Raw genomic sequence first — 20,825 nt, forward strand, 5'->3', positions numbered from 1 at the left:
GTGATTTCAATGAGTCCCATGGTTTAAAATGCCATGCATTAAAATTTTCCAAGTTTATATCTCTTGTTCTGACTCGTGCATTTATCTGCTTAGTAGTCATCTCTACTTAAATGTCTTCCAGGTATCTCAAATCTGTACATATCTAAATGTGTGATTTTTGTATTCCTCTTCCAAAAACAAACAAATAAAAAATGTAGTGATCATAGTTTTTCCCTACCTTAGCAGACTACAATGCCATTCTACCAGTTGCTTAAGTCAGAAATGTCGGGCACATTGTCAGTATGTTTCTTGGTCTCGCACCTTCAGCACATTCTGTAGGATTGCCACATTTCGAACCACCTTCAGCACCTTGCTCAGGCTCCTGCAATGCTCAGGTCAAGGTGTTTGTTGGTGCATGAGAGTGGGTGTTGGAGGCAGTTTGGAAGCGAGGATGTGAGCGATCAGAGCAGAGAGAAGTGAAGGAGCTCTGGGTGCTGAGATCACCAGCGGTCATGTCGGGAGTACTGGTAGAAGAGGCCAGGGAGAATCCCAGCCGGGCGGCGCTAAGCCAAGGAGTTTCATTCATTGAGAGTTAATAAAAAAGCCACCAATGCATTTTTTAAGCAGAGAATTTTGTGATTAGGAATAAACACTATAGATCATCTTTTATTAAATAGGCAACTATAGAAGAATTTTGAACCTCATTTTTATAACTTAGAGAATGTATCAAACCCAACTGTAGAACAGGGAATATTACACCAGACCAAGCACCGCTAAAAGAATACCTTCAAGTGTTTCAGTGATTTGCAGAAAACAAAAAACCCACCAAGGCCAGAGGGTTTGGTGAGGAGAGAGTGGGGCAACTGTCCTAAAGATTTTAAATAAGAGGTAAATCCAGTATTTGAAGCTGTTGCTAGCAATGGGCAGAGGGAGGGTACAGTTCTTCTTGATGAATTAGTTTAACCCTGAGGCCAAAATCCCACAAAGATTGAACAAAGCAGAAAATTAACTGACCAGTTTCATTCCTGAATATTGGCACTACAAGTCATGAGCAAAACATTAGGAAACAATCCAGTAGCTCATTAAAAGGCAGATATTCATAAATCACTGGGGTTTATTTTAATGGAATTCAAGGATGTTCAGTATTAAGTAATGCCGTCATATATTAATCATAGTAACAAACCTGAGAAGAGCAACTAACTATATAGTTAAAAGCCATAGATATTGACAGGATAGTTGGTACAATTTAATAGCCACTCTTGATTTTAAAAAAAAGAAAAAAAAAGGGTAGCGTAGGGACAAATGGATACTCCCATTATTTAAAGTTGATCTGCGTGGTCCCTAAATTCAACATAATTTTCAATGAGCTGTGCTCATTAGAATGAAATATTAAAAAAGGGCAGTCAGTTTCATTACTACTTCACGTCATGTGGGGAGAACTAGCTGGCACAGTTAAGAAAGCTATAGAATCAGAAGGGAAAGATTGGGGTTATATCACCACTCTTTGTGCATTGTGAGTTAGTATACTTGGCAAATCTAGGAAAATAAAAATTTGAAACTATTACAAATAATGAAATACAATACTGTAATAAAGCACAAAAATTAACATACAGGAAAGCATAACTTTCATAACTACAAAGTCAAAATAGCTATATAAGCTCTTTGAAATTTCTGTAGCAGACAAAATAGGGATAAACTTAATGAGGAAAATGTGAGCTGTATATGAAAACAAACTTTAAAATACTATAGAAGAGCACAAGATTTGAGTAAAAGAAGCATATCATACTCTTAGATTGAGGACTCAGTGTGAAAAAGCTGTCAGTTTTGCCCAGCTTACTTTATAAATTAACACAATACCAATAAGATGAGTGGACTATTTTGATTTGGGTGTTCATCTTAAGAGGGTAGGAGAAGGAGGGAGAGTCGTGGAGAGGCTGAATCCAAAAGGTCATGGCTTGGAAAGCTGCAAGCTGGGATGAGGAAGGGGCGCTGCCTTTCCTGGTGGGAACGAAGGCCAGGAGTCTCCCGTGTGGTCCCTGGGGGTACAGAGCAGCAGCACAGACCTAAACCTGCAAAGGATTTAGTGTATTGTCAAGGTGGGCCCAGAAATCAGGTGGGACTCTAGTAAATGGAAAAGGCCTCCAAACCAGCACTTTTTTGGTACCTCCAAGATAGATAAGACCCCTAGCTGCAATCCAAGGTCTTAAATTTGCTCACACAGTTGGGATCACTGTAAGTGGAATGTGTGGAAGTCACTTTGGGGGTGGGAAATTCCATTGGGAAAACCCTTTCCTACCTCACAGGTAGGCTTTGGGGTAGGGGTCTGTTAAAGGGGCTGTACGATGAGTTAACCAAATACTTAGACTATAAATCATCTGACATCAAGAGATGTTTATAATGAAAGGCATCTAATTTGCATTCGGTGCATATTAAGCTTCCCTTTTGTGCTTAGGATGGGAGTGCTTTCCAAAATGAGAGCTGCTAATACAGCAAAAGTTTAGGACATACACATTAGAGAAGAGAGCCTAGAGGACCCCATTTCTGGTGACTCTGGCTAATTGTTCCAGAATAATTACCCCAGTTACCCTAATACAAAACACCAAGTAGAACTCTACAATCGGTTTTATGGTATGAACAAAGTCTTCATATATCTTTGATATTAAAAGTGGTAATAGAGTGTAGCAAGAAAAAAATTGTTTGTTACTTCCAGTTTTTTATGCAGTATCATCTACATAGTAAGTATTCTGCCTGACAAAATGCGTCAGCAAAGCAATTTAGAATTTACAGCAAATGCCTTTTATTCAACTGTGAAGTCAAAGAATAAGTCATTGTTTTTTGTTTTAGTCTTGCCTTTTTTTTTCTGTTCAGTTTTCAGTGTATACCAGATGTGACCAAAGAGGTTATTCAGGTATTTGCTGGGAGTTCAGGTACAGGTGCCACAATACTTCTCGGGGCTGATAGGGAATTTCTCCAACTGCTGTTGTCAGGTTCTCTCTGATGGCATGCTTGCTGACTCTGGGAAACATTCACAGAGGCCCCATTGTCCCAGAGAAAGAACGTCAGTCGCGAATTACTCAATCCCCCGTGTAAAATTCACCCCCAAAGAGATGAATTAGACTGGAATTTTGGCAATAAATGGTTGGCATCAGCGGTGGTGTTAGAAACCAAAATTTTCTTTGCTGTTTCCTGTTATTCTTTGAGCTCGTTGCGTTTCAGGCTGTTTTGAAGGAAATATTTCAGCCCAAGGAGGATGTCAAAGAAGAGGGCAGTAACCTGGCTGCTGGAACCATGCACACTGGAGGCTGGCTCTCTGAACTTGACACAGGAGGCACAGCCTTGAGCTTCCCCTCCTGCCGGGGCTGGGTGGCCTTGGTGAGGCTGCTGTCCTCCTCCACCTGTTTGGGCTGGTGGCTCTGCCCCGCTGGTTTGCAGCTGCTGTTCTGTGTAATTATTAATGGCACCCCTTTCTTTCTCAGAGGTGCTCTGATAACAAGTTCCAGAGCGACCCTACTATCTACCTTGGAAGGGTATTGTGAGGTCAGAGTCGACTGATGTTTGTAAAACCCTTAGCCTGGTGCCTGGTATGCAGTATAGATCCAGAGGATCCTGATGACTTTTATTAAACAGCTGCGTTCCTCAAACCAGACATCAAAGGAAATAGCTCAATAGACAATGTCTGTTTTTGTGAAAATTTGGCCACTCTCCAGTCTTCCTGGTTTTTTTTGGCGGGGGGCGGTGGTACCGGGGATCGAACTCGGGCCCTTGTGATTTCGAGGCAGGCACTGGAACCACTGAGCTAAATCTCTGGCCCCCCATCATCCTGTCTTTTATTCTACCCACACAGAATTTCCTGCCTAAGGCGATGATTTTGAGATTTCAGCAGCTACTAATCATTTCTGGTTGTTGTGGCTTCACAGGTCATCTATATTCACTGGTGGTTGTTCTAGTAACTTTGCAGTGACTATAGGACACTTGAGAACACTTCAGAGCTTTTCCACAAATATAGCTCATTTTCCACTAGAATCTCCCCATGCAACAGGTATTTTATAGTTGTTGCTGTTATTTTAATGATCTGGAAGCCAAGGTTCCAAAATAGAAAGTTACTTTCTCAAAACCACAGAGCTGAAAGCTCAGGGAAGATGGGAATGCAGGTCATCTCAGATTTGCAGCACATTCATTACACCATGTTGGTTAAATACAAGGGCAAAATCACTAAGTCACCCAGATTCCTTCTCACTCACTACGATCACCTTTGTCATCACTCATATTCTGTTTGTTTGTTTGTTTGTTTGTTGAGACAGTATACAGCCCAGAGTGGCCTCAAACTCTCAGTGGCCCTCTTGTCTCAGCCTCCTGAGTGCTGGGATTATAGGTGTGCACCACCACGCCCGGCTTCTCATGCCACCTTTGATTTGTCTGACATTCATTCATTCTTTAACCTCCACCCCCCAAAAAGTCAAGTGCCTCTAGATCTCAGTGTGCAGACGCCGTCTCTGGCCTAGAGTAGTCTATAGTCTAGAAATGATGGCTCTGAATGGAATCATTCCCTGCTAGATCTCCCTGTGCACTCACCTGCTCAGCAAGTTACGGCACATTATTGCACTCTGTACCACTGTGGGCAGGAATGGCATCATCGGGTTTTGTCATGCCCAGGCCTCTCCACATGCAGACCAGTGAGAGGTCAGTGACTCGCTCCATTTTCTCTGTCGCATCCCATCACACTGTAAGTAGGCTCTCTTCTCATCTCCCTGCTCTTCAGGATGGAAGGAAAGGGCCTCTCACTTTCCCACCTCTGTTTTCCTGATGTAGAGCCATGCACCTGGCACATAGCAGCTCAGTCACTATGCTCAGTGCAGTGCTTTGCTGCCGTGCAAGGTGGCTTCGGTTACACTCACAACATGGATGAGGAAACTGCCTCTTAGACCGAGTCACTTACTTAGGATCTAACTGTTCAAATACTCAAACAAGATCTCGCTTTTAAAAGAGCTTTATTAAGGTGTAATTCATAATAAAATCAGCTACCTGTGTTTAAAATGTACAACTTACCAAGTTATGACCTGGGTATTCGCACAAGAGACCATCACTCCCATCAAGATGGAGAGCACACCTATCATGCCCAAAAGTGCAGTCAAGATTGTAGTGCAGATCTGTGACTCCAAAGTCCTTGTTTTTCTCCAGTTATGGTTATATGAGGAATCAAGCTTTCTGCTCCAATGCTTTCCTTCTAACACTCGCTGATGGGGAATAGTGCAAGGTGAGGTGAGTGGATAAATCGATGTGTTACTGTACTGGATTGGGACATATCCTCCAGTGTAGCGGTTGAATTATTGGCTCACACAACTATGTGGATGTGTCTTAGAAACACTGCAAAGAGCATGAAACTGCTTGAAAAGTAAACACACCTCCATAATTTCTACATGTATGCACACAAAAGCACTCACATATAAGGAGGGGTAAAGGAGGGATGGACATGGAATTCAAGTTAGTGGCTCCCTCTGGAAAAGCGGGGAGGGATGCTGGAGGAGTGTGTGCAGTCTTTCAGCTCATGGGCTGTGGTAAGTTAAGTATTTTTATGTTATACACAGGGTGCTACAATTTATAGCGCTAAAGTGATGAAAAACAAACTATGAAACCAGTGTAAACATTTATGTTCTATTGAAGTATTTTCATTATTTTGAGGAAAAGGTGACTTCATATGGGAAAGTTAAAATTCTAAAATATGTCAATTCAGTATGTACTAGGAAAGTTTAGAGCTTGGTTAAGGGACACGGTTTGTGGTCAGGGAGAGAAGGAACAATTGAAGTTCTGGAATAAAGAGCATTGGAAGTCACCCACTGGCTTGCACGCAGTTGCTGGTTGGGCCCTGACTTACACTGCTGCATAGACCCATTTCCACCACCTACGCGTTTTCTTCTGGTGTAGGCTGGAGGCAGGGCATAAGGAGACAACAGGACTGCATTTAGGGTCTTAGGTCGCAGTACACAAAAGGTAAAAGCCAAAAAAGACCTGAGAAGTTTGGGCTCCTTTTAAAACTTTTCAGGGTCTTGAAAACCAAGCGTTGATGTAAGAAGGATTTTGTTTTGGGAAGAAAAGCAACAAAGACTAGACATCCTCCGGAAAGGACTGGAATGTATGTTGGTGTCCTCTTAAATAGTGCTTTATATAGTCTCGTGTTTTTCATGTGATATTTGCTAAGTACTGAGTTTAGCTCTCATTATATTTCATTTTTCTAGTTTTTAAAAGCAAAGCAAGTGCCAGGTCAAATAAAAGAAGAGTAGTTAATCTGTGTTTCACAGTTAAACCCCCTTTGGGGTCACTTGGTTTTTCTGTCAGAGAAACCACGTTGAAGCTCCATTACCCATCTGGCTAGAGCTTGCCCGATTTCCAGTGGAATCTGCTGCTCTCTCACTTGCAAATCCAAAAGCCACAAAGTGACGGCTGTTGATGCAGCCATCGCCCTGTGTCATGGGAAGTCAAGCTCTGTGTCACGGGGAATTCTTTGTGACCCTCCATCCTCTCCCACACCAACATGTGGTTGGTTCATTGCTGAATATTACTAACCAACTGGCAGATATAAAAACTGCATTTCACTTCTGAATGCAAGGTGTGTTAAACTCAGTATTTAAAAAGGAAGGAAAAAAGAGAGTCCCTTATTCTGAAGGATTTCACTGGTGTGAGGCACACACATCAGCACTGCTTGGGTCGTTCTGTTCCCCACACCGGGAGATTGAGTTGCTCAAGAGGTACAGCTGGTAAATGACAGCGCCAGGATGTCTGCCGCACTGACTCCATCTGCCAACACCACAATGCTGCCTTTTATAGGTTTTTAAAGGTTTGGTTCTTATTCAGAGATATAAACAATTTTACCTTTAGGTCAGAAGACCTAGTTGTTCGTTATAAACCTTGGCAAGTGGTTGTTTTACACTGTTTCATAGCAGAGTTTTGGGGGTCAGTTCTGGGTTCTAGCTGTAACTTCCCATGTAGGAACTCTTCAAAAGTAAAAGTAAAGTTACTTTCCTCCTCCGAGCCTCCATTTCTTCTTTATGAAGCAAGGCCAACTCCGTGAGGATCAAGTGAGATCATCACTGCAAAGCTTACAGTCCAGGGCAAGGCACATAGCTATCGGTTACTGAATCGTGAACTTTCTAAAAATAAACTTCTGAAATAGCTTTCTGTACAATTCTGAATAAAGCCTCTGATGATGCTTATATAGTTTCTTGGAGGAGAACAAATAAAGAAAATATATGACTACTAATTGTTTTAGTTACCTTTCTCATTGCTGAGACAAAATACCCAACTCCCAAAGTTAAAGGAGAAAAGGCATTTGGCTCAGCGTTTGTAGAGGTTTCAGTCCACAGTTGGCTGGCTCCAAGGCAGGGCAGCACGGCAGAGGGGAAGCAGAGGACAGACAGCAGGTAACACCCTTAACTGAACCCAGAACTATACCAAACCAATCAGTGGACTAATTTAATAACCACACACCCTTAATCCCAGCATCACACACTCTAGAGCAAGCCACCTCTGAGAAGCCCCACCTATGACCACATGCGGCTTTGGGAGACAATCTAGACACAAGCCATAACACTACTGATACATTCTAAAGAGGAAAAAAGAAGCAGGAAAGGGGGCTATAATATCCGGAAGAAGTTGAAACTAAGTAGGGTGAACAGGCTCTTCCTTGTTCACTTCTGGATTAAAGGGACTGTAGGGTAAATTTTTGAGATAAAGAGGATGCTTCCTGGGCAGTTGTCTAAAGGAGCGGGATGGGGGGTAGCAAGTACAATGGCCCCAAGGAGGAAGTATACATCGATTGTAGGAGGAACAGCCCAGAGGGTGGTGTGGTTGGAAAGAGAACAGTAGGCCAGTCTGTAGATCAAGGAGGGTCTTGCAGATCAGAGTAAGGACAGAATAAACATATTCTGACACATTCTAAAAGATCTCTTTGTGCTGTGTTGAGAATAGACTATTGGAAGGGAAGTAGTAGGGGATGGTAGCCAGCCATGACAGAAGCGTGCAGACCAGTGAGGAAGCTAGTGAAAGAACCCATAGTGTGCTCTTATTGTATTAGTCAGCTTTCTATTGCTGTAACAAATACCAGAAATAGTTAACATGTAAAGAGAAAAGGTTGGGCCAGGGATTTAGCTCAGCGGTTCAGTGGCCTGCCTTGCAAGTGCAAGGACCCTCAATCCCCAGTACAAAAAAAAAAAAAAAAAAGAGAGAGAGAAACGGTTTTTTTTTGGATCATACTTGTGGAGTTTCAGTCCATGGTCTTTTGAGCCTCATGGCTTTTGGCCCTGTGGTGGAGCAGCACATCATGGTGGGAGCTGGTGGCTTTGCAAAATTACCCACCTTATGGCCAGGGCACCACACAGAGGTGGAAGGGGACGGGATCCCGTTCTCCTGTTTGAGGGCAGCTCCCCACCTCTGTGACTAAAAACCTTCTACCAGGCCCTAACCCCTAACAGCCCCACCAAGTAGGGGAGCAAGCGTCCAACACATGCCCCTGGGGCTCACTGGGGATGCAGACATTCAGGAGTCGTGATGCACTGTGCCTTTGACACGCAGCAGGTTCATCCTGTGGCCGTTTTGTGTTATAAACAGCAAGAGGCATGGGAGTTGTGCCATTCTGAGTGTCCTCCGTGCTGTCTTTTCCCGTAGTGGATTGTGGTACTAACAATCACATCTGCATATAACTAGGCACTGCATGTCTGCGAAATTCTCTTGCAAGAGAAGTAAGCACTTCATAAAAAGATTTTCTTTGTTGTCAAACCATAGCAGTCCCAAGTGACATCCCATGACAACCAGGACTAGGAGAAAGTGTTGTTTGTGAAAGTTATCATTTCTGACATTATCAGCCAACTAAAAGAAACATGGAGTAGGGCAGGGCTTCCGGCTGTGCCCTTAGAGATGAGGACCTCACCAGGAAAAGGAGCCCTCACTACAGGGGGTCACTGCTCTGTTCCCAGTCACCCTGGAGCTGCCCCTTTCCTCCTAGTTTTGCTTCTCACTGCCTTCGGTTTTTATGCTGATATTCAAGGTTGCCTGAAAAATTATTTCTCTGTGTATGTCTCAGAAAATGAGGGTGATCTTCCAATTTACTAGAGTAAGATTCAGCCTCAGACAGATGACTTCTGTACAGATTGCCATGAAATTCTCAAATGAAATTAATTTTGATTTGTGTGTGTGAACCTTAAGGACAGAGAATATGTGTCATGAAGCAAACTTAATGATGTCACAGCTGCAAAGAAACTGGAAGTAATCAGTTTACATCAGTGAGTGGCTTGGCTGCTGCTACTTCAGAAATCCCTTTGATTGTCTTACAAGGATCTGTGTGAGTGGTAACTTGTATCCAGAATCGGATCAAATATGAGTGGATAGAGCTCAATTTAGTGTCATAATATATCGGTTACAAATGTCAGTTTGTAAATCAAGTGTTTGTCCCTTTCATAACAATCATTTCAGATGTCCCCTGGGTGAAAAAACTAGATGATCATTTTGTATGTCTTCTGTATACAAGCATAAGTATATTTATATGATTACCACCCACTTACCTCTAGTACCTAATAGTCAGACATCGCCACTAAGTCCTCAGAGTACTTCTGTGAGTACAGCAGGTGGGTGGTGGAGCCCCTGTTTACAGCAAGCATCAAGGTTTTTGGAACATACTCAGGCCTTCGGATTCTTAGCCTGGGGGATTATCCCTATAGTCTTTTCGAGATTTGTGAAGTGCTAGCAATTGTAGGATAAATACAGATATTTTTCAGCAATTCAAACTCAGTAGCAGCAAAGAGTGTTGACAGCATTCTTCTGTTTAAACTCAACAGATGGATTTCCGTACATTTCTTCCATGTGCCCGCTTAGAAGTTTGCTTTAGACCCAGAAAGGCATCAAAATGTAATGGTACCTTAGTTCACAAACTTAATTTGTTCTATGACCTTGGAAAAGCTGGCCACGTTTGTGTTTGTGCAGGAAAGATGGCTGCAGTAGTGTTTGTCACCCAATGCAGAGTTTGCAAATGAAAATAAAATTTTGCCAAACTCTATAGTGTATGCAAACAAGTCTTTGTGAACTGAGGTACCACTGTAAATGTTTTAAAGATAGAGAAGTCCCTACAAGCATAAGTCAGAGAGAACAGACAGTATGATTTCCTTCATAGAAAGTTCAAATATAGGCCAAACAAAGCTGTGGGGTTAGAAATCTCAATAGCAGTTACCCTTGTTGGGGATGAATGGCCTGGAGCAGATTGCATGGATCTGGCTACTGGTTATACCAAGCTTCCCTTTGGGAAGATTTACTGACTTTCTCCTTCAGTAAAATTCTTAAATGCCTTACTTTCATCAGTGGCAGCTCAGTTGCAGTGCTTTAGACTTGAAGAGTAGTTCTTACATTTATTGTTTCATTTGTTTGTTTTTCAGACAGGGTCTCACTTTGTAGATGAGACTGACCTGGAACTCACTATGGGACCAGGCTGGTCTGGAACTCATAGCGATCCTCCTGCCTCAGCCTTCCGAATGCTGGGATTATAGGCATGCACCACCACACCCGGGCCAGTTCTTACATTTATTGTGTGTCATGTGCTGCCATTTCCCAACACAGCCAGTTGCCCATTCTTGTTGACCCTAAGCATGTTGCATTGATTTTGAGTTCTTGGCATTTCTTTGTTGCGGAGTTAGCTACCAAGGAGCCATGATAAAGTCCCTCACAAAATGCCAGCACAACTTTAGTGCTTACTTTTAAGGTATTGTGGAAAGAAAGGTATGGATGTTAATCTTTATCAAAACAGGCACTGCTAGAAATATTTTCATGACATTCTGATAAGGCCGAGAGTACAGCTTTTGTCAGCTTCTTGTAGTTTAGCAATTTCACAATGATTTTTTTCCCCATATAGGTAGTTTCAGAAGAGCACAAATAGTTGAACAACAATAACTATATCGTTCTAAAAATGTTCCTTGAGGTCAGAGCCCAGAGGAAATAAGGTTGAGGCTAGAAATTACTTTGAGGAAAACAAAATTTTAATAAAAATGGAAACTGATGTTTGCCGCAGTGATGTTTCTCTAGCTTTCTAATGTTAGGCTAAATCCATAAGCTTTCTGACCATGGCAAAGATAGGAAAAACTAGAAGCACGTAAAAGATTTTGTGGGTCAGCAAAGCCTTCTTCAGTCCTCACAATTTATAGACCAAGACTAGATGAATTGTGTATTATGGGTCATGCTCAAGAGAATAAGCAGTTTTCTCCCAAACCACTGCTTTCCTTCTTAAATGTGATCAATTCTTGGCTTCCTTTAAAACAGAATAACTGTAAAAATAAAGTGTAGTTTTCAATGTTCCTTCCAGCTCTTTACACATGGTGACTTCTTTATTCTCTGCAGTGTTCTGTTTCTTCATCAGAGGAGGAAAAACCCACTGGCATCAGGAGACCGAAAACGCCAACCTCAGGTGACTTCTCTGACCTTAATACTCAGACAAACTGGACCAAGTCACTGCCGCTGCCAACGCCAGAAGAGAAGATGCGACAGCAGGCCCAAGCAGTGCAGGCCGACGTGGTGCCCATCAACATAACTGGTAAGTGCTGCTGGGCAGGTGCTCGTGGGGAGAAGGACCGTGGCTTTTGGTTGGTTATATGCCGTTAGCATTTCATTTCCAGGTCGGAGGGAATAGGTATGGTCCTAATTCCTGCTCTCTGAAGGGACTGTCAAAACTGCACACACAGATGCACATAAAATATCTGTTGTTTGTTGGGACAGACGACTGTCATCACCGAGAATGGTGTCAAGGAACTTGATGAGTCCAACATTCATTTAAAGCATGCCTTTTTAAATTGAATTGCTTTTTAATCTGATTTTGTTTATATAGGGGCATTTTCTAAATGTGCCTGGGTAAGAAAAACTATATTCCCTTCTAAAATATTCCTTTAAGTAATATTTATAGAAGTGAAAAAATAATTATTCTGTGATGCTTCTGACAGATTTTGTTTTAACTTCTTGTTTTCTCAAATAGAAAAAAAGGGAAAAATTCTTGAAATAAAAATATCAAGAGGATGAATAGCTATAAAAATATATTTTAAAAACCTTAACATAGTGATTGTTTTATATTTTGATTTTTATAATTTCATTTCCTCAGTCTTCACATAAGAATCTACCCTGCATAGAATAAACAATTTCAGAATATGTTAAGTTAAGTTAGAGTGTATTATCAAATGTGAAATTATGGAATCTTATAGTCAACCTTTAATAATTTGTGAAAAAGTCACAGACGCCAAGGTATATAAAGCTCAAACTTCTGCCTGCCTTGCAAACACAAGGTCCTGAGTTCGATCCAAGAAACAACAAACAAACAAACAAACAACAGACAAAAAAAGCTGATCTTTCACAGACTTAGAAGAGCTATTAAAAAGATGCTGAAAAGCTGCCTGTTTCACCATTTCTCTAGCTCTAGTCTCCACAGAGAATTGGCCAAGTACAAAGGGCAAGATAGGTGTGTTCGGCTTTAATAAGGGCTGGGTAAAGTGGATGGAGAACAGTCGGGCTCGGGCTGGAGTCCATCGGCAGTACCAAAACAGACAAAAACAAACAAACGAGAGACAGTAGTGTGAATGGTTTGACTCTGTGTTCTACAGAAAGAGATGAGCAATAGTTGTCCTTGGTAGTCAAATTGGGGGACCAAAAAGGACGATTTTCATTCACAATTGGAACGAAACGTCATAGCACCCTTGCTTTCTTTACTGCGGTATAGAAAGCTTTCTGCCACGACATTGGTGGCTGGTAAAGGCTAATGAATGACATCTTGAACATGTTTTAAAAACCTTAACGGGATATTTAGAAATTACGTTTAGAACTCATTGGATTCCGTGTAAAGTTAAATAAGTACATGAATTGTTTTTCTATTTCATTTATATTTTTTCACATTTATTTCACTTAAACCTTAAAGAAATAGTGTGGCATTTTAATCCATTGTCTTTATAAATGGCTCGGTTCTCTTCATGAGCATGTTTCTCCTTCACTTAGCTCACATTTTTTTAAAGATTATTTTTATAAGTAGATATGTTTCAGTATGTACTATGGCATTTATTGCTTGGTGAAATGCATAGGCACATGTTTTCTATGAGAATAAATTATACTATTTGATTGATTAAATGCCGAAGTAGTCATGTTATATCTGACTTAATGCCTCAGAAATAATATTATTAGATTATTGTGCTATGAAATATAATAATCCTTAGTGGAATTATGGTGAAACATTATCTTACTTAAAATAGAGTAACTAGCATTTCAAGAATACAGAATTATTTACAATGAAATAGATCATCACAATAGAAGATAGTGAAAATTAAAAATAAAAAATAGATGACAACATCATATCTTTGAGTTTTAATTCTCTCCTATTTGATGAGTGCCACCTAAGAAAGGGGTCTAACAGTAGAGAAATGAGCAGTGGAGTTATGTCAAAATGTAATTTATTTTTAATTAAGTGGTTAACATTTTGCAGAAATATCAGAATTAAATATATCCAGTAACATGTATTACTCTGTTTTATGGATCTGTGTATTCACACATGCACATATTTCTTAAATGACTCATTTTTCTAAGCTGGCAAAAAGAAGCAATAAAATTTAAAAATTTTCCTTTTGATATTTGAACTGATATAGGTTATACACCTTCTTGCTCTTCAAATTATATATTTCTAAAGTTGCAGTAGGTTTTTTAGATAAAAAAATGTAACTTCTTGTAGGAAATTGTCATGAACTCAATAATTTGGGTGAGTTTCTCTCCCCAGGGAGAAAGAATTGCCCATAAATATATTGCTTCAAATACAGAGTGAAGCCCACCAGGTGTAGAACATCATGGTAATGAACTAGAAAGTGGATTTAATCCCTTTAGGGGTAATGCCTTGAGGACTTACCATGTTCTAAAAGTTAAGCAGAAAACAAAAGTTTAAAATTAAAAAAACATATAAATATGTTCCATAACTCACCATGTGGGATAATAAGTCTTCCACCAGGATGATGAGTGTAGGGAGGAATCACACTTCAATGATTTTTACAAACTGGCTAGTGTTTGAACTGCCTTTATCTAAGTGGTAACCATGACGAACTAGTGCCATTTTTCAGAGTGATTCAATCCAACAGATGTTTGCTAAGTAACTGCTTTGTGCAAGGTATCAGGAGAGTGCCATAGAAGATCCTAAGGGACGAGATTCATGCTGTCTGCCTTCAAAAATGTATAATCCAGCAGCTGAGATAGTCCTTTTATTTGGTATATTTGTTTGTTTGTTTGTGTTTTGAGGCAGGGTCTTGCTATGTAGTGCAGGCTGGTTTTGAACTCACTGTGTAGTCCAGGCTGGCCTTGAATTCACAGCGATCCTCCTGCTTCAGCCTCCCAAGTGCTGGGATTACAGGTGTGGACCACCATGCCCAGCTGAGATAGTCCTTTTAGACTGTGATGCAAATGCTTTTCATGGTGAATGTTGTAGATATTCACCCTCATTTGGTTTATTTCTTCGTTTCCTTGGGATTTAAGTGGATTTATTTTTTGTCTTTGCTATGGAAGCAAAACTGAAGACTAAATACAACTTTCTGTTAGTGTATTGTCATTCTTAATGTCCTGAGACAGGGAATTTTATTTCCTGCTTCTCCAGAGAACTAATGAACCACTGAAGTCATGACTTGCCCCCTGTATGCCTCGTGTGTGCTACTACACATAAGTGACCCATTTGTCACAGCAGTGGTACCTTCTGGTGTTTTAGGCTCGTCTCTCAATTAGTCCTGTTATTCTCTATTTGAGACAAAGTTGCAAGAATTTGCAAGGTTGCAAGCGTTTATTTATGCTTGCATAAAATATGTTCCTCCATAGGAGAAATGTGTTTGGGTCATTCAGACCTTTCTTTTGCTTTAGTTAGATAAGGGTCACAATTTACTATGATCAAAACAGAAGTTATATTGTCCACAACAGAGCCACTGCAAATAGAGTGAATATTTTGTACTTTCCTTGTGCATAAAAATGATGGAGATATGATTTGTCTATATAATTGTATATATTATTCTCTTTTGGGGGGAGAGTAACCATGTAAAACAGTCAATGCTATAAAACTTCCTTAACCAAATTAGCAATAATTTAATCAGACCAATCAGTAACTTGTAGTGCTAAAAACATTATTCTTTTATGGTTTCCCATGGCGTGTTTATCACACAGACTTACACTCTAGGGAGGAAAAGAAGTCCTGTGGGTCTGGCTCTGGCTGAGTTAAGACTAACATTAAACGGTGGTCATGAAACAGAGAAGCAGTTCAGCTTTGATTAAGAGCAGTGCTACAGCGTCTCATTGTGACGAAAGTACTTTGTCATTAGAAGGCTTTTCATTTTTCATTAAAATTGTATGTCACACTATCACAATTTCCAGAGTCTGTGCAAATTGTCAGCCTCTTGGTTGAAGAAGAAGCTGTGGATCTTGATTAAATTACTTGACCTGATATGATATCGGTCCCTGTGTGATGACCAGGTAAATAAAATACCTGTCACCATCACCACAGACGTGCTGATATAAAGAGTGATTTCAGTGAGCAGAGACCTGTGTGAAACACTTCCAAACGGCCGCATTTTTAAAATAACAAAATCACTCTCTCGGTATGTTAATAACAAATTCCCATTTGCTATTCCGGCCTGTTAGAAAATGAGATCAAGATGCGTCCTTTGGAGAAGGACGCGCACCTAGAAATTGGAAAGCAGCCTTCTGATGATAATGTGCATTCCTTCCTTTTACGCCCTTCAGCATTCATCATGTGACTGGCTAACATCATTATTAATACCTTCTTACCATATTACAACGAGCTTCTGGAAGAAAGTGCATGGTGTCAGCTTGCTTGAAAATAACATTGCTTTGCTTGTTCTACTGCTCTACATTAGGGGAGAATTTCGATCGCCAGGCCAGCCTTCGGCGGTCTCTAATTTACACAGACACTCTGGTAAGACGACCGAAGAAAGTCAAAAGGAGAAAGACTATTACAGGAGTCCCTGACAGCATACAGAAGGAGCTAGGTATGGCTCTTCAGAACTGCATTTTTGCCTCTCCTTGCTGCTCGGTGTGGTGCTTAGAAAACCCATACATCCTCCTAGCCAGCTTCTCTCCTGACGAAGCGTTAGGTGCAACTCCTGCATTCCGTGCAGGTGAATCACTGAGTTTTTGGGAGACTGGAGGGGGAACAGCCTCTGTGAAAACTCTTAACTGGGATGATAGACACTGAGTGTTCATCATCTGTAGGCACCTTGAACATTGGTTATTTCCACAGCTAAATTTACTTGTCATTTAGATCTTAGGGTCTCAAAGAAAGCCTTATTCTAGGACTTCCCATTATGAGTGCGAACTTGTGTAGTTACGCGACAATACTGCGGCATTATGTCACTGAGGCCATAGTCAGGTTATTGGTAAATGCCAATATGACAGCAATTGATCATTTAGGTCTGAAAATGATCATTTATGTCAGGTAACGTTACTACTTTCCGTGAAACAATTTTATACCTTTTTCTTCAGTAGTTTTCAGCCTATGATCAAAACAGAAAAGGAAAATATTAGGGCTGGTGGAGGAGGTTGTTAACTCACTATTCACTCACCATCATTTGGGGCTTTTGTTTCCGTGTGCTTTGGGTAACCCCTTCACTCTCCTCTGCGGCACCTTCCTTTCCCTCTTTCTTGGGACAGCTCACAGGTAACGTTGGGCAGATCACTTTACCTCTCTGGGTCTGCTTCCTTGTTCCGAAAATGGCCCGAGAACCCACCTGCTAGAGTCATTTGAGTACCTGGTATTATCACAAACGTAATAGCCACTGTTGTCATTATTGCAGGGAGCATACGTAATGCTGCCTGTTCTGATGTTTGTCCCTTCCTCTTTCGCCAACATGTGAACTGAATTTCCCGATGTTTACTTCCACCTGATGTTATTTACTTGTCTTTACTTAAACAGTTTCACTCTAGAAACTGAGAGTCATTACCGTAGTTCTGAAATTGCGTACTAGTTTTTTAGTAAACAGAGCAGCTTATCTTAGCAATAGTGGAGTATCTATTACAGCACCTTGAGGTAGGGTATCAGCTTCTGGTGCCACAGGCGTTTTGCCTGTCTTCTTGTTCCCAACACTGTTGCTTAAATGCCCGGTATTAGGGAGGGCAGGCTCACTCTTTAAGTGGCAGTGTTGCTTTTACTGCCATGTAGTCCTACATTATCTGTTCTGTGCTTTCTAGACTGAAGCAGCATTTGGACAAGAACAGCATCGCTTTGCCTCTGCCCTAGGTAGCTCCCGTGAGCTGGGTGAGGACAGGTTCTGGTCCTGTTCTGTAGCAGGAAGGTTGGTAAGAAGGAAAGTTAGGACTGTGCCTGCACCCATGGGATGTGTGAAGTCCCTCCCTGGCCCCGGGCCTGCACACCTGCTCCTGTGGCTCCCCGAGGCTCTGGTCCCTTCACTGAACCTAGGCCTCGATAACACTTGTGCACTTTCCCCTCCCCTCAGAATGTAGCTGTGTTCCATTCTTTCAGACTCTTTTTATCCTGCTCTTTGAGGTGACAGCTACCAAATTTGAGAAGCTAATCTGTATGCATACGCTGAGAAGGTGTGCGATGGGCTAATTTCTTATAGTAAGGAGGAACACTTACACTTTATCTGGTCTTTTTAGAAGATGTGCTTTCATTAAAGGAGTGATGATAAGGACAGATAGTTAGGCCCTTTGTAAGAAAGCAAGGTTGGTGATTTGAGGAAAGCTACATTTTAAGTGGCTTCCCAGGCAGAGTAAGAAGGTTCTGCATGATTTTGTAAGACTTCTTTGTGCACTATGTAATATACAGCCTAGAACCTGAGAGTTAGGAACTTACATTATTGAACCAACAAATGTGGAGCCAATAATTCAAAATTTTTTTCATCATACTTAAACAACCCATCCCTCGAGGTTAATTGTATCTTTTGCAGTTTTAGTATATTTTAAATCAGTGATTGCATCCTTGGAATCCACATTTCTCTTTTGTGTGTGACACGGTGGTGCCACTGATGCTGGAGGAGAGAAATAGCTTTCCCTGCATCATCTTTGTTGGTACCGTTGGCAGACCTGAGGCATCAGTGTCACTGCATAGCCATGGACATGACCTGGACTTCAGCTGGGGGGTTGCTGTGACAACTGTATCTAAGTCAGAGCTGGTTATAAACAAGAAATAGACAATTAAGCAAGGGCTCAGTTTTATGAATAGGCTGAGGGAAGTAGCATGCAAAAACAGTTCTGTTCAGCAGAAATACTGGATTATATATTTTCCCTGTCCTTTCAAGATTTCTGGTTGACCCTGCAATGTTTCTCCATATTTTGTACTTGTAAAGATTCTGGTTTGGAAATCTGTGCTACCTAATGATTACCAACAGTAGACACTTCATATTTCCTTTAAAATTAGTCTTTGTAGAGATACAACACACTGGGAAGTGTGTGGCTGAGTCAAACAAGTTAGAGAAAAGGGGAATTGGTTCTCTGGAGGAAAGGCAGTCCCTAGGAAAGACACACCCTGTCTGTGAGATGCTGTCCATGCTGCCAGGGGTTTCGATTTTAAAACTCCAGCCGCATGGAGGTACTTCCATTAGAAAGACATATCATGCTTAATTATGGGCAGTTTTTAGTTCAAAGTCTCTGATCATTGACTGTGGAGACTAACCAGCATGTAATGCTTTAAAACTAAGGTAGGATATTTAATGTTTCCAAAGCATAACTGTTGCCTTCTAATTTGTTGTCTTCCATTTAAGTGGATTGGGCAAACTTTCCATTTCCCTTTAATTTTAAAACTACATGGAATTGGGTGTGAACGTCATGCTGTGAGATTTTATCTTTTAGTATCAGACAGGATTGCCTTGTTGATGTGTCATTACATTTGGCTACTGAACTTAACTTCATATATATTTCCAAAGTAGAACCTTATGTAAAGGAATCCTTTTATGAATTAAGATGTGTTATGTACATGTACGAAGTATACACAAGGAAAGTAAATGTGTACTAATACTTTTTCTAAATTAAAGAAACATATCATTGGAGTCATACAGTAAAAAAGTTAACATTACTGAAGGCACAACATGACTTCCTTTCCCTCCTTCCTTTTCCTTCACCCCTTCCCCTCCTTCCTCCTTCCTTCCTTCAACAGGATCTCACTGTGTAGTTCATTGCGGCTTTGAACTCACTATGTAGCCTAGGTTGGTCTTGAACTCGTAGTGATCCATCCTCCTGCCTCTGCCTCTGCCTCCCAAGTGCTGAGATTACAGGCATGTACCAGAGTACATGATTAGCATGCTTAAGTCCTGGGTTCAATCCCCAATACCAAACAAACAAACAAAAACTAACTTGTCGATTTGTAGCATCCTTAATTATATGTATTTTTGGGAATTGGAAATCCCTTGTTTTATTAATAAAGTAAAAAATTATACACAATTATATCTTTACATATGTTTAAAAAATCACATCAGGATTTCAGCAGCAGCTGAGTGGTCTGTGTGGGTTTGTGGATCTCTTTTTGTTTGTTCTTTATAGCATTCGTCAGTGTCCTAAAATATTGTGACATTTTTTATTTTGTGAAAATATTGAAGGTTGTGTTTTGGAAATAGAATTCTGTTGGTCCCTCTGATAAGTTATATGTTAGTCGATTCTCATCTATTTCTTAAGGTCTTTAAAAAAACATTATTTTAAATAAGAAAGTGTGTTCAGCTATAGATGAAGAAATGCCTATATTTCTCTTTTTAGAAGCCTAGCATAAGTTCATACTCAAAATACATGTACTCCCCCAGGTAATACAAACATCATGTACTACAAGCATGCACTTAAAATAAATAAATAAAATAAATAAAGGAAAGAAGACTAATTAATAGGAAAAAAATTATTGCTCAGAAGTACGAGGATTTTACTTATGGCACTGAAACAGTTAAAAATCTACCACTAACTCCGTGCAAAAATCACTGCAGTTTTGAAAGAAAAACATATTAAGATCCATAGTTGAACAGAATGAGGTATCTCACTCAGATGTGTGGCCTGAAGCTCACGCAGCACTAGACCCGCTCCTCTTCCAGATTACCAAATGGCGGGAACTCACACCTTCTGTTTTTCTTTCTTCAAAGTGGGTTGTTTTCTTTTTCCCTGCTCCTGCCTCTTTGCTCACTTTCCCTTTTTGAAGCAGTCACGTGCATGCGTGTGTGCGTTCATTGAGAGCTTGGCAGAGAGGAAATAGAGCCTCTTTGCTAAAAACACAGTATGATCAGATTCTCCATTGACACGGTGAAGGAAAGTGTTCTACATGGGGGTGGTCTTCCTTGTGGACATCTTTGAGGTGCATACCATCGTGCTGCTACCACTTTAGTAATTCCCTCTGTTATTACGGTGAGAAAAGGCTTTATGTGGGCAGCCAGGGACATGTGCCATGTGGTGGAATGGGGACAGGGCAGACTGAGGGTTCCCATGGTTACAGTGCCTTGTCCAGGTAACCGGAGGTTTGGGTGATGTCGTTCAGGAAAGCTGGGGCCTGGGATCCTTACTTTCTTGTGTATCTGAAGCCTTATAATTTTTTGTCTTCCATTTAAATGAGGGAGGCAAAATTATAATCTTTTTATTCAATCATAAGCAGATACACAGAAGTGAATCTGAGCATCATGTTAGGAGGCTTCCTCTTTAGAGTCAGGTAGAATTATTTTGTTGATCTATGACTATATTTGATTACAGTCCCCATACATATTTCTTAGCGAGAACTATGGTTTTGCTACTATTTTTAAAGGTTTAATTTGTCCTGAGGACTGATTTCATGTTCTCAGTACATTTTGGGCATGCTCTTGGCTTTTTTTTTTTTTTTAAAG

At 40.7% G+C, this 20,825-nt stretch overlaps 1 protein-coding gene across 1 annotated transcript in view; it reads left to right on the forward strand.

Annotated features, from left to right (window-relative positions):
* Nucleotides 1-20,825, forward strand: part of Nhsl1 (NHS like 1) — a 126,110-nt gene that overhangs the window by 92,780 nt on the left and 12,505 nt on the right. The window contains exons 4-5 of the mRNA XM_033763158.1: nt 11,350-11,542; nt 15,879-16,010. Coding sequence (XP_033619049.1) covers nt 11,350-11,542; nt 15,879-16,010 — 325 coding nt within the window. The remainder of the gene's footprint in view (nt 1-11,349; nt 11,543-15,878; nt 16,011-20,825) is intronic.

The sequence above is a fragment of the Fukomys damarensis genome, unplaced genomic scaffold, assembly GCF_012274545.1.
Source record: "Fukomys damarensis isolate Sample0158 unplaced genomic scaffold, DMR_v1.0_HiC HiC_scaffold_14, whole genome shotgun sequence".
NCBI classification, from domain to species: Eukaryota; Metazoa; Chordata; class Mammalia; order Rodentia; family Bathyergidae; genus Fukomys; species Fukomys damarensis.